Source organism: Oreochromis niloticus, linkage group LG9 (assembly GCF_001858045.2).
Source record: "Oreochromis niloticus isolate F11D_XX linkage group LG9, O_niloticus_UMD_NMBU, whole genome shotgun sequence".
NCBI classification, from domain to species: domain Eukaryota; kingdom Metazoa; phylum Chordata; class Actinopteri; order Cichliformes; family Cichlidae; genus Oreochromis; species Oreochromis niloticus.
Genome location: NC_031974.2, coordinates 26,725,837 through 26,738,698, shown reverse-complemented (window position 1 = coordinate 26,738,698; position 12,862 = coordinate 26,725,837). Strand labels below are relative to the sequence as shown.

At 41.4% G+C, this 12,862-nt stretch overlaps 1 protein-coding gene across 1 annotated transcript; it reads left to right on the top strand.

Annotated features, from left to right (window-relative positions):
* The first annotated feature begins 2,349 nt into the window (after window positions 1-2,349).
* Window positions 2,350-6,225, top strand: LOC109199468 (NACHT, LRR and PYD domains-containing protein 12-like). Its single transcript, XM_025910589.1, has 3 exons — window positions 2,350-2,966; window positions 3,524-3,697; window positions 6,018-6,225. The coding sequence occupies exons 1-3, from the start codon at window positions 2,488-2,490 to the stop codon at window positions 6,208-6,210; spliced, it is 846 nt and encodes a 281-aa protein (XP_025766374.1). The 5' UTR covers window positions 2,350-2,487; the 3' UTR covers window positions 6,211-6,225.
* The last annotated feature ends 6,637 nt before the right edge of the window (window positions 6,226-12,862 follow it).

Below are 12,862 nucleotides of genomic sequence, written 5' to 3'. Positions count from 1 at the left end.
GATGTGATATGGAGGTGTGACTTTATGGAGATACTTTGAAGTAAGAAGCAGAAAGTGGTTGAAGAGCAGTAGTAATGGGTTCTATTAATGACACAAGCAGATGAATTTTGCACCAGCTGAAGTCTATGGAGATATTTGTGTGGTAATCTAGAAAGGATAAAATTATATTAATCCATATGGAATATAACCAGAGCTTGTACAAGAATAGCAGTAGTGTTATCTGTGGGGAATGATAACTAATATTATGTAGTTGGAATATGATCACCAAGTAATAATACTGATAAGTATTTCAAAGTTTAGGGCGCTATCAAGAGAAACATCTAGGCTCCTCAGCTCCGAATAACAATGCATGGTCATACAATGTACTATATGGATTACCTGCCACATGCTGTGGGATCGTAAAAATTATAGTACTGAAAAGGGCATAAAGGTATTACACTGCACAGCACAGTAAAACTGAGGTGGAACATTTCTGGCTTCACCAGATTGGATAAAGGCTCCATAATATCCAGAATTAGCTGCAGATATAAAGAGACGTGTTCTTAAGAACAACATGAGAGATAACTTTGTGACAACATTAAGATTTAAGAGCAATATAAAGGGATAGATATATGGAAAATATTCTGAGAAACTGTGGATTTTGCCTTGTCCCACTTCTTTTAGAGAACCAGGGTTTGAATTTCATTGAGGTTTTGTGTATGTTGAGCCTAATTAAACTGATTCCTAGAAACAGTTTTGGGGTATTTCATAAAATATTTTGTTCCAGATGCTGGAGGACAAAATAATCTCTTTTGTGAAGAACGAGCTGAAGAAGATCCAGACAGATCTGAGTCCAGATGACCTACAATGTTTTAAGAGTCAATGTGAGGATGAGGCTGTATTACAGAGTGTGGATGAAGAACAGAGTACGAGCAGCAGAGAAGCATTTGTGATGATTACAGTGGACTTCCTGAAGAAAATGAAACAGAATAAGTTCGCTGAGCGTTTGCTGAGAAGTGAGAATTATTCTCTAAATAAAAAAAATTCTAAAAAAAAAACATGCTAAAACATTCAACAGTATTTCAAGTAATAGAAAAAAATACATTCAACATATGTGATGAATCCTTGATTTTCTGTGTGTGTGTGTGTGTGTGTGTGTGTGTGTGTGTGTGTGTGTGTCACTCAGAAACCTCCACTCGAAGCGTCCAGTGGCATCAGCATGAATTTAAATCTAACATGAAGAAGAAGTTCCAGTGTGTGTTTGAGGGGATCGCTAAAGCAGGAAACCAAACCCTTCTGAATCAGATCTACACAGAGCTCTACATCACAGAGGGACGGACTGTAGATGTCAGCGATGAACATGAGGTCAGACAGATTGAAACAACATCCAGTAAACCAGACAGTCTAGAAGCAATAATCAGACAAGAAGACATCTTTAAAGACTCACGTGAAAGAGATGAACCAATCAGAACAGTGCTGACAAAGGGAGTGGCTGGCATTGGGAAAACTGTCTTAACACAGAAATACACCCTCGACTGGGCTGAAGACAAAGCCAACCAGCATATCCAGTTCATATTTCCATTCACTTTCAGAGAGCTGAATGTGCTGAAAGAGGAAAAGTTCAGCTTGGTGGAACTTGTTCATCACTTCTTTACTGAAACCAAAGAAGCAGGAATCTGCAGCTTTGAAGACTTCCAGGTTGTGTTCATCTTTGATGGTCTGGATGAGTGTCGACTTCCTCTGGACTTCCATAAAACTAAAATCCTAACTGACCCTAGAAAGTCCACCTCAGTGGATGTGCTGCTGATAAACCTCATCAGGGGGAAACTGCTTCCCTCTGCTCGTCTCTGGATAACCACACGACCTGCAGCAGCCAATCAGATCCCTCCTGAATGTCTTGGCAGGGTAACAGAGGTCAGAGGGTTCACTGACCCACAGAAGGAGGAGTATTTCAGGAAGAGATTCAGAGATAAGAAGCAGATCAGCACCATCATCTCCCACATTAAGACCTCACGAAGCCTCCACATCATGTGCCACATCCCAGTCTTCTGCTGGATCACTGCTACAGTTCTGGAGGATGTCCTGAAAACCAGAGAGAAAGGAACACTGCCCAAGACCCTGACTGAGATGTACATCCACTTCCTGGTGGTTCAGGCCAAAGTGAAGAAGGTCAAGTATGAAGGAGGAGCTGAGACAGATCCACACTGGAGTCCAGAGAGCAGGGAGATGATTGAGTCTCTGGGAAAACTGGCTTTTGATCAGCTGCAGAAAGGAAACCTGATCTTCTATGAATCAGACCTGATAGAGTGTGGCATCGATATCAGAGCAGCCTCGGTGTGCTCAGGAGTGTTCACACAAATCTTTAAAGAGGAGAGAGGACTGTACCAGGACAAGGTGTTCTGCTTCATCCATCTCAGTGTTCAGGAGTTTCTAGCTGCTCTTCATGTCCATCTGACCTCCATCAACTCTGGAGTCAATCTGCTGGAAGAACAAGTAATTACATCCCAGATGTCTGAAAGAAGAGAAGAATCTGCAGGGAGACACTTCTACCAGAGTGCTGTGGACAAGGCCTTGCAGAGTCCAAATGGACACCTGGACTTGTTCCTCCGCTTCCTCTTGGGTCTTTCACTGCAGACTAATCAGACTCTCCTACGAGGCCTTCTGACAGAGACACGAAGTAACAAACAGGAAACAGTTCAGTACATCAAGAAGAAGCTCAGTGAGAATCTGTCTGCCGAGAAAAGCATCAATCTGTTCCACTGTTTGAATGAACTGAGTGATCATTCTCTAGTGGAGGAGATCCAACAGTCGCTGAGATCAGGAAGACTTTCCCGAGATAAACTTTCTCCTGCTCAGTGGTCAGCTCTGGTCTTCATCTTACTGTCATCAGAAAAAGATCTGGATGTGTTTGACCTGAAGAAATACTCTGCTTCAGAGGAGGCTCTTTTGAGAATGCTGCCAGTGGTCAAAGTCTCCAACAAAGCTCTGTATGTATGCATCTATATACACTTTTATTGTTGAAATGTTTATGCAAGTACGGTTTATAGCAACAGAAAGTCTTAGCATTTCTAAAACATTTGTGTATTTAACCTTTATCAAAGTGGACCCAGAGATTTTCTTTAGCTCTTCAAAAACTAATATAAATAAAAAGAAAATTATATAAAAAAAAAAATCCTAAAAAGAGCTAAGGCAGCTTGTTTTCCAACAGAGGATGAATGGTGGCTTCATCAAGGTTCAATATGTGATAATTAATAATTTTTTTAACTGTATCTAGCAACAGCAATCACTGCTACTCTAATTAGGAAAGTATGGATGCCTGTGTCAGTGGGTATTGATCTGTAATCACTAAAAGTACTAGATCCCCACTTGCTTAACAGATACAGTGGTGTAACTGCTATTTTGAAGCAAGTTTTGTTTTCTTTCTTTTTTCCATGCTTGAATTACAAGTTGTATTATTATTTATGAAGTGGACATGGAATTATTTGGTTCTTTTTGTGGTAAGTTGAAAATAAGTTATTTAATTTGATCACAAATATAATTTCAGACTGTCTGGCTGTAACCTCACAGAGAGAAGCTGTAGAGCTCTGTGTTCAGTTCTCAGCTCCCTGTCTTCTAGTTTGGGAGAACTAGACCTGAGTAACAATGACCTGCATGACTCAGGAGTAAAGCTTCTATCTGCTGGATTGAAGAGTCCAAGCTGTTCACTGAAAACTCTCAGGTAAGAATGAAAGCTTTTTTCATTAATTTATGTTTATAATCTGGATTATATTATTGATTAAAGAAAAACATTGTTAAATTCCAAATTGACCTATTATTCATATTTATATTAGCCTCTGATTTACAAATCTTAAGGCAGTGAAAAAAGGAATCAACAGCACCTATCAATTGTAAAAATGGATAAAATAAATAAAAAACATTCAATAACACAAACAAATTGCTCTGAAAGGTAAAAAATTACACAAAACAAGGCAATAAATATAATAAAGGAAACATTTTCTATATCTGATCCTGTGGGAATGAAGTTGAAACAGATAAAGTGCTCTTTTGTCTTTTGCAGAATTTAGTCCGGTTTATCAATTTACGACACATAGCCATTAACCATAACCAATGACCTCTGTGTCTTTATATAGGAATCTATGCGCATCAATTGGTTACTCCTTTCATCCTTTGTGTCCCACCTTGAGAATCTATATGTTTTTTGCCTCAGATGAATTGGTGCCACAAAGCAATTTTGCATGTTCTCCCTGTGCCTGTGTGGATTCTTTCTGGCTACTCTTGTTCATTTCTGGCTACAGTTGTAAATTGGCTGTAGGTGTGAATGGTAGTATAAATTATTGTCTTACTGTGTAAGTCCTTCCCATAGATGTTTCATTATGGTAGAGAAGATTTAATAGCATATATGCTGTAATCTTTGCTTTCACTGTGTTAATGTATTACTTCCTGTTACAACACAATGTGGTGTTTTGTGTTGCTTAAACCTTTCAGCACAATAATTGCAAACTTTTACATATTGACTTATTTTATACTGTGATCTACATCTGCTTTTGAGAGCACAGTTTCACTTGAACCACCAGCAAATTTAATTCTTATTATGTCAGTAGCAGTATGGTCTGTGGTTCTCCAGCTGTGTCACCACCACTTTCCTGCTCAGTGTCAAATGTTTGGTTATTCATCTGCCTCTTTCAACACTAAAGGTACTTTACTGTCCTGAAAATATTCCTGCTAAAATCAAAAATAATTTTTTCTCAGAGTGATGCTGAAAAAATGGTTTGATCATTTGTTACTTTAAGGTTTGACTTTGACTGTAATCATTATCTTCTAAATGCTCTCACAGAAGTTTTCAGTTGCTCCAAAATGCTGCAGTGAGATTACAGAGACAGAGGCACTGAAAAAGAGCAATACGTCAGGGAAAACAGCCTGCAGCTGCAGCTAAGCCACTGAGTTGAGGGGCTGAGCTAGGGATGCGACCCAAAAGGCCCATCCCGAGAGCAGAGAAACTGCCCCACATTGTCTGCAGACACGGGAGGTGGCTGAAAGTCAGGAGGCGGTCAGAGGGAGGGCAAGCCCTGAGAGTGGCCACCGGGTCCTCAAAGGCCTCCAGCTGATCCCCAGGGCCCGAAGCTGGGACACCAGGTGCAGAAGTGTAGCTCACCACTGACTGGGACCCCTGCTGGCCGCGCAAACCCATGACACGCGGGCAATACCCTAGATAGGAAGCGGATGGTGGTGGATGGAGAACTGTCACCCGCTGGCTGAGGTGTCAGACACAGTGAGTTCCAACTGGCACGTTAACCGGCAATCCGCGGGCAACACGCCAGGGGACACAGCCTGCAACAGCAGGCTGAGCAAGAGATGTGACCCGAAGGTCCATCCTGAGAGCCAAGCAGCCGTTCCGCAACCCCCATGGACAGAGGAGCAGCAAGAATGAACTCGTGAACGAGACACCTGTAGGCTGCCAGGAAGTTTACCTCACTGAGTGAGCCCCCGAGTGGCCGCGTAAATCTGCGGTTTCCTTTTAAATTCAGAGTTTATAAAAATCCTTTTCTCACGATTTCCCGAATGATCAGGCCATAAAGAAACAATAATAGCATATTCACTTTTGCAGGTTAAACTTGTGGTTCTTAGTGTTTCCAAAAAGTAGATTTAGATAATTAAACTTGAAACAATAGTGTTAAATGGACTAACTTTTATATAGCGCTTTATACAGCATGCCACATTCACCCAAGCACTGTTTTCTAATTAAAATTTATACTCTGATGGATGCAAACGGGGGTTAGTATCCTGCCGAAGAATATTTGGCGTGCAGACTGGGGGAGCCAGGGACCGAACCACCAACCTTCCGATCAGCAGATGACCTGCTATACCTCCTGAGCTACAGCCACCCCCTTGATAATCTGACTACATAACTAGTCTTATCTAATCAAATGGATGGATGGCCCTGTATTTGGAAATAAGAAAAACAAATAAAATAATCCTTACATGCAGTATTCACAGATGGATTGTTTTTTCTTTTTTTGTTTGTTTACTTTTGTCTGCAGTCTGTCAGGCTGTCTGATCACAAAGGAAGGCTGTACTTCTCTGGCTTCAGCTCTGAGCTCCAACCCCTCCAATCTGAGAGAGCTTGACCTGAGCTACAATCATCCGGGAGACTCGGGAGTGGAGCTCCTTTCGTCTCGACTGAAGGATCCAAATTGCAGACTGGACACTCTCAGGTATGGGAATAATGTCTGATAGAGGAGGAAGAGCTGAAAACATTTCCTTTAAATAATTTAATTCTTCAATTTGTGTTTGTTTCATGCAGACGTGACATAAACAAACACACAGGAAACTTCTATCTATTGTTTCTGTGTGTTTCTCCTTCTTTCAACTCTTTTCACTCATTGTGTGTTAATACACCTCCCTGCATTTAATCATGAGGTATTATTAATCTCTGGCTCTCTTTCACCTGTGTGTCTTTTGAGCAGTTAGTCTTCCTCCCCTCAGACTAACTGGTTGTGGCAACCTTTTCCTGGATGTGCTGCAGGTTTCTTCTTGTTATAAAGGTTTTTTTCCCCCTTCTTCCCCATTGTTGCTTGCTCATAGGGGGTAATATGATTATATTATGTTTTTCAGGAGCTGGGCTCAGCCTCTTAGTTCCAGTAAAGGAACTCTCAATGCTTCAGCATGCTAAGACATTTTAGGCAATTTGATGCTCCTAAGAAATAGTTCGCTCATGAGAGGGTGAAAAAATATGCCTGAGATTTCTTGCAAATGTATTGAAAGTTAAATATAATTTGACATAAGTATTTACATCTGTGGCTCAATAATTTGTTGAAACAACTTTGACAGCAATTACAGCCTCAAGTCTGTTTGGGACAAATAATCAATTTTTGTGCTTTTGCCTCTTTTAAAACTTTGTTTCAAAAAATAGAGCATACAAAGTAGAGTATGACATCCCATGAAAATGGAAAGATACTTACAGACAAAAATCTGACAAAACAGAGCTGGTAAAGAAAATATGAGAGGTTTAAATGTGGCTGCATGTAGTCAATGTGAGGGTACTCATCTTATGTTCATTCCACGATTAACGCATTTGGGCAGAGGAAAAAGCGGGGATTAAAATGATGATAAGAGAAAAACAACAATAAATTATTATCATTGTTAGTGTTGTGGTCATTAATGTATTACACAGTAATTGTCCATTTCCTTAAAATAATGCAGTACATTACTTAATTACTTAGTACCAAACAAATTAATTAATTTAACCACAAGTTCCCAGACGTTAAATAAAATATGCAACTCGTTGCCTCAAAAAAACTAAGTAAAGCTTAATTAACATATCTACGTTAGGACAACTTATTCATTGCAAATACACAGTACTAAGAATAATTGGATGTTTCTGAGGGTAAAATACTGATCATTTACTTACTGATAAAAATATCAAGTTCTACTAAATTAAAAAAGAACAATTTGTGCTAATTTACTTTGTTTTGCTTACACACAAATTAAATGCAACTGTTACCAGTAGTCTGTTAGCATTTTTTTACTATATTTTTTTTTCTCGAAGATATTTTTAGGGTTAGATGGGTTAAACTGAAGCATCAAAGAAAAACAGATACACACAGAATTGTTAAACAACAAGCAAGCCGTTCACAATGATTGTTTGAAGTGAAATAATAGAATATAGATTAATGACACATTCACAAATCTAGTAATTGCTTTTGTCACGTCCGGGGTGGCAGACGTGTGGAGTTGAAAATAGGACCCAAAATGCGGCAGCTCTGGTGCAAGTGAGTTTAATAACAAAAGAAAATACAAACAGCAATGGCGCGGGTGAAAGTGAAACAGGAAAACCTAAACTGGGCAAAACTAACAAAACAAACCAGAAACGTAGATGCAGGGAGGAAAATCCACAGGAAGACGGACGGAGAGAAGCAGGAAGACCTAGGGGAACAACACAGACGAACCAGCAATGAGAACGAGTGAACACACACTATAAATACACACCAGTAATCGGGGAATGGGAAACAGGAGGGAAACACACCTGGGAGACATAACAGCTGACGAGGCAGGGGAAACGTAAACAGAACACACTGACATAAGACAGAGACCTTCAAAGTAAAACAGGAAACACATACACATAATGACACAGACTCAGAGACGCGGACTAAACACAGAGACCTACTACACTAAGGGGATGCACAAGCAGGGAAGACACCAAAAAGAGGGATCACCACTAAACCCTAGGAAACCCAAAACAACAGTCATAATGCAAAACTATCAAAAGTAAAAGTACATAACCAAAAACATTGGGTCACCGACCCAGGACCAGCTTTTACCAATTTATCCCTAGCCATACCACACAGTAGCCCTATCCTTCAGGCCAGGTAAAAAAAAGACGAAGAAGCAAAAAACAAAAACAAACTAACAAAAAACACCATTGCAAATACAATAGGACAAAACAAAATAAAACAAACACACAAATAACTTTAAAAAAAACCTGAAGGCTGAAAAAGTATTTCAGGAATTGCCCCCACACCTTGTAAAAGAGATTAATGAGGTAGACCATAGATAAGAGAATTACAGTAATCTAAAACAGATTTGACAAGAGCATTGGCAAGTATGGTGGTACTGTTTGGAGTGAGTTAAGGACGAAGGCGGTTAATATTACGGAGATGAAAATAGGAAGACCGAGTGATATTATTTATATGTGCTTTGAAGGAAAGTGCTATCGAGGATGTCACCAAGACTCTTAACCTGAGGGGAGGGTATTACAACAGAGTTATCAATGGATAATGAAAGACTTCTGGTTGGGACTTTGGTCAGCTTTGATTTGGTACCTATCAAAAATGAATTCTGTTTTACTGCCATTAAGTTTAAGAAAGTTGTGAGAAAACCAGACCTTAATTTCACCTGAACAGTCAGAAATGGATGTGGGTGGGAGAGTAGCCGTGGGTTTGGAGGATATGTAGAGCTGGGTGTTATCTGTGTAGCAGTGAAACTGGATGTTGGCTTCCTGAAAATAGGGGTAGGAGATAAATGATAAAAAGTAAAGGACTCGGGACAGAGCCTTGGGGTACATCGGAATTAATCTCGGTTACATTACTAATATAATTGGAATAAATTGAGTTTTGGCTTCGGTTCCTCCCAAAGAAAAAACTCCCAAACACAAATTTAACAACGTAGCGTGTGCTGTACAGTGTAGCGAGGAATGCTCAGGCCTCTACATTGGAGAGACCAAACAGCCATTCATAAACCCATGGCACGACATTGAAAATCCACCACCACGGGTCGAGACTCGGCTGTCCATCTGCATTTAAAGGTCAAAGGTCACTCTTTCAAGGATGCCAATGTTCACATTTTGGACAGAGAGGACAGATGGTTTGAAAGAGGAGTGAAAGAAGCCATCTGTGTCTACTGTGAATGACCATTTTTGAACAGAGGCAGTGGTTTACCACACCAACTGTCTGCCATCCAGAATCCAGTTTTGAGATCCTTCCCAGACGCCTTAACGCCCACTCACATCCTGGGCTATCCGACCTCAGGAAATCACATGATAGGGTGGGCCTAGGTTTCACAATGGTTCACTCAAAACCTTGGCTGATTGTGACCCACACCCATTTTCACACCTTGGCCTGATTAGATAGAGGATCATTAGGGAGTCCATGACCCTCATGACCCCATAGGGCTAAAAAATCTGGGACTCTCCACCAATTGCTCTTAGAACTGAAGAAGTGTCTTCAAGAAACTTTAAGAAGTCCAGATGCTTTTCTGTCCAAGCTCCTTAGACTAGGATGTTCTGGATGACTGAGAACTTTCACAGACAATCATATTCTTTAAAACACCAACTTATATTTGCTTTCTTAAAACATTTTTTTCTGTATTTGCTCTATAACAAACCTCAAGTTAGACAATCTAGCTGCATTATTACAATATCTTTTTAAACTTCCGGTTGCGCCGTAAGATGGCCGCATCGACGAGAGCTCTGAGTCATCTCAGCAAAACTTTTATTATTTATTTTGTACTACTTGCTATTGCTGTGTGCACAGCACAATCATATAGTCTGTATGACAGACAAAAACTTTGGAGTTATGTTCGTCAGCAAGTTTGGACTTTACAGCAGGTTTCAACACCGTGGATGGTCTGCTGCCTGGGATCTTTTGTCTACTTTTGTCTATTCGACACCGACGGAAAACAAAGAGGTGGAAAAGCCCCGGAGTTTTGAGCCGAACCTGACAGAGAAACAACAAACCACCTCTGCCCAGCATCCTGCTTGCAAATGTTCAGTCTCTAAACAACAAACTCGACGAGCTGCTTACACAGATTAAACATCAAAAAGACTGGGGAGACTGAACACAGGACTCAGGCAAGGAAAGGGGAGGAGGTGTGTGCTTTATGGCTAACTCTTTGTGGGCTAGGGATGTGAATATCTTAAAAACATACTGCTTCCAGACCCTTGAGCTGCTGCCCATCAAAGTTAGTCCTTTTTAGCTCCCGAGGGAGTTCAGTAAAGCTACGGCTGTGGACGAACTGTGTGCTGGGAGACTTCAACAGAGCCAACATGAAGAAAGTTCTCCCTAAATACTACCAACACATCTCCTTCCCTACAAGAGGTGATCAGACACTGGATCATTGCTACACTCCATTCAAGGACTGCTACAAACACCTTCCCTGCCCAGCTTTTGGCAAGACAGACCATTGTTCCATACTGCTGCTGCCTGCATAAAGACAAAGGCTTAAACAGGAAAAAACTGTCTCCAGGGACATCTCCAAATGGGACAGTGAGGCTGAGGAGGTTTTACAGGACTGCTTTGAGACAACTGACTGGCAGATATTTGAAGATGCAACAAATGGCAACATCACTGAACTCACAGACTCTGTCATTGGATATATTGGAAAATGCATAGAAGATATCATCAACAAAACCCCCGTCTGCAAATATGCAAATCAGAAACTCTGGGTAAATAAAGACATGCATGCTAAGCTCAAGGTGCGGACCTCCGAAAGAAAAAAAAGGCCAGAAAGGGCTACAGGGACAAAGTAAAGTCTAGTTACCACAGCCTTGATGCCAGGTGATTGTGGAATGGGCTGTGCTGCATTGTTGACTACAAGAAGGAAAACACAGGCAGTGTTCACCCCATTGCGTCAACAAAGATCAGATCCTCTACCCTCAGGAAGACAGTGAGGCTGTAACTCAGAAGATGTGAGATGGTCTTTCAAAAAGGTCAATCCTCACAAAGCTCCAGTACCAGATGGCATCCCAGGCCGGGTTCTCAGAGCGTGCGACGACCAGCATGCAGGGGTGTTCACCAAGATCTTCAACCTCTCCCTGAGGTAGTCAGTGGTCCCCACATCCATCAAAACATCCACCATCATTCCTGTACCAAAGAAATCAGTGGTCTCCTGTCTGAATAACTACCGTACTGTTGCACTCACATCCGTCATCATGAAGTGCCTGAGCGGCTGGTCAAAGGTCACATCTGCTCCTCCCTCGCTGACACGCTTGGCCTTGGGCTAGAAACACCTATCTGCAGATGGATTCTGAATTTTTTCACAAACAGGCCCCAGGTGGTGAGAGTTGGCAAACACACCTCCTCATCACTCATCCTAAACACAGGAACGCCACAGGGATGTGTGCTTAATCCCCTCCTATATTCCTTGTTCACACACGACTGTGTTGCTAGACATAAGTCCAAAACCATTATCAAGTTTGCGGATGACACAACCATCATAGGCCTCATCACAGACAACGATGAGACGTCCTGTAGAGAGGAGGTGATGGCACTGTACAAGTGGTGTCTGGAAAATAACCTGTCTCTCAATGTTAGCTAAACAAGAGAAATGATAGTGGGCTACCAGAAACAACGAGTCCACATCAGCGGTGTCAAGGTCGAAAGGGTCAGCAACTTCAAATTCTTTGGAGTTAACATCACTGAGGATCTTTCCTGGACCCTTCATACAGACAATTTCCTGCAATCAGGAAAGCTCTCCACGGACTCTACTTTCTGAGGAAGTTTGGCACGAATGCCAACATTACCTCACCACAGTTGCGATTGAGAGCTTGCTGACAAGCTGCGTTACAGTTTGGTACGGAAGCTGCTCTGCCAGCAGCCATAAATCACTACAGAGGGTGGTGAAAGCAGCAGAGCACATCACTTGCACGAGGTTTCCTGCCATTCAGGACATTTATCTTCAACGCTAAAGCACATGGCATCATTAAGGACCACAGCCACCAAGCATGTCAGCTGTTCTCCTTGTTACCATCTGGCAGACGTTACGGGAGCCTGTTCCTCAGACTACAAGACTCAAAAACAGCTTTTATCATCAAGCCATTCGACACCTCAACTACAACACTTAAACCCTCACACTAAACTCCACAGGATGCACACAGTAGCTGTCCTACACTCTCACAAGTAAATACTACACTCTGCACTGGTCATTCTATTTTTATTAGTATTTAAATAAAAATAAAAACCCTCTAAAATCTTGTACTGCTCAGTTTATATTGCTGCTCACTCCTGCCACTTTACATACATAAGATATAAGATATATAAGATATAAGATACATGGGCGTGACTTGAACAATTGACTCACACCTGACTGTCAAAGTTGCCTCCAAGCATTCAGTACAGCACCGAAATGGACAAATGGTTAACAAGAAAAAAATACCACTACCACTGAGATGCCGGCCACGAATAGAATCAGCTCATATCTGAAGATGCATTTGCTGGTGACGGCACGGATGATTGTTCAATAAGGTTTTGTCAACTGTTGGGTCTGTGTTTCCACAAGCCCCGCTGGTTTAGAGACTTATTCATCATGAAGAAAATAAGACAGTCAGCGATCGATCGATTTACTTGCAAGGGAGGCCTCGTCGGTGTCTACCACGAAAATGACCCCAAAT

Bases quoted from the DNA above. Each gene is read 5' to 3' on its own strand.
- LOC109199468 (XM_025910589.1), top strand. From the start codon at position 2,488: ATGTCTGAAAGAAGAGAAGAATCTGCAGGGAGACACTTCTACCAGAGT. The intron at 2,967-3,523 runs GTATGTATGCAT...ATATAATTTCAG, and splicing joins AAAGTCTCCAACAAAGCTCT to ACTGTCTGGCTGTAACCTCA. The intron at 3,698-6,017 runs GTAAGAATGAAA...TTTTGTCTGCAG, and splicing joins TGTTCACTGAAAACTCTCAG to TCTGTCAGGCTGTCTGATCA.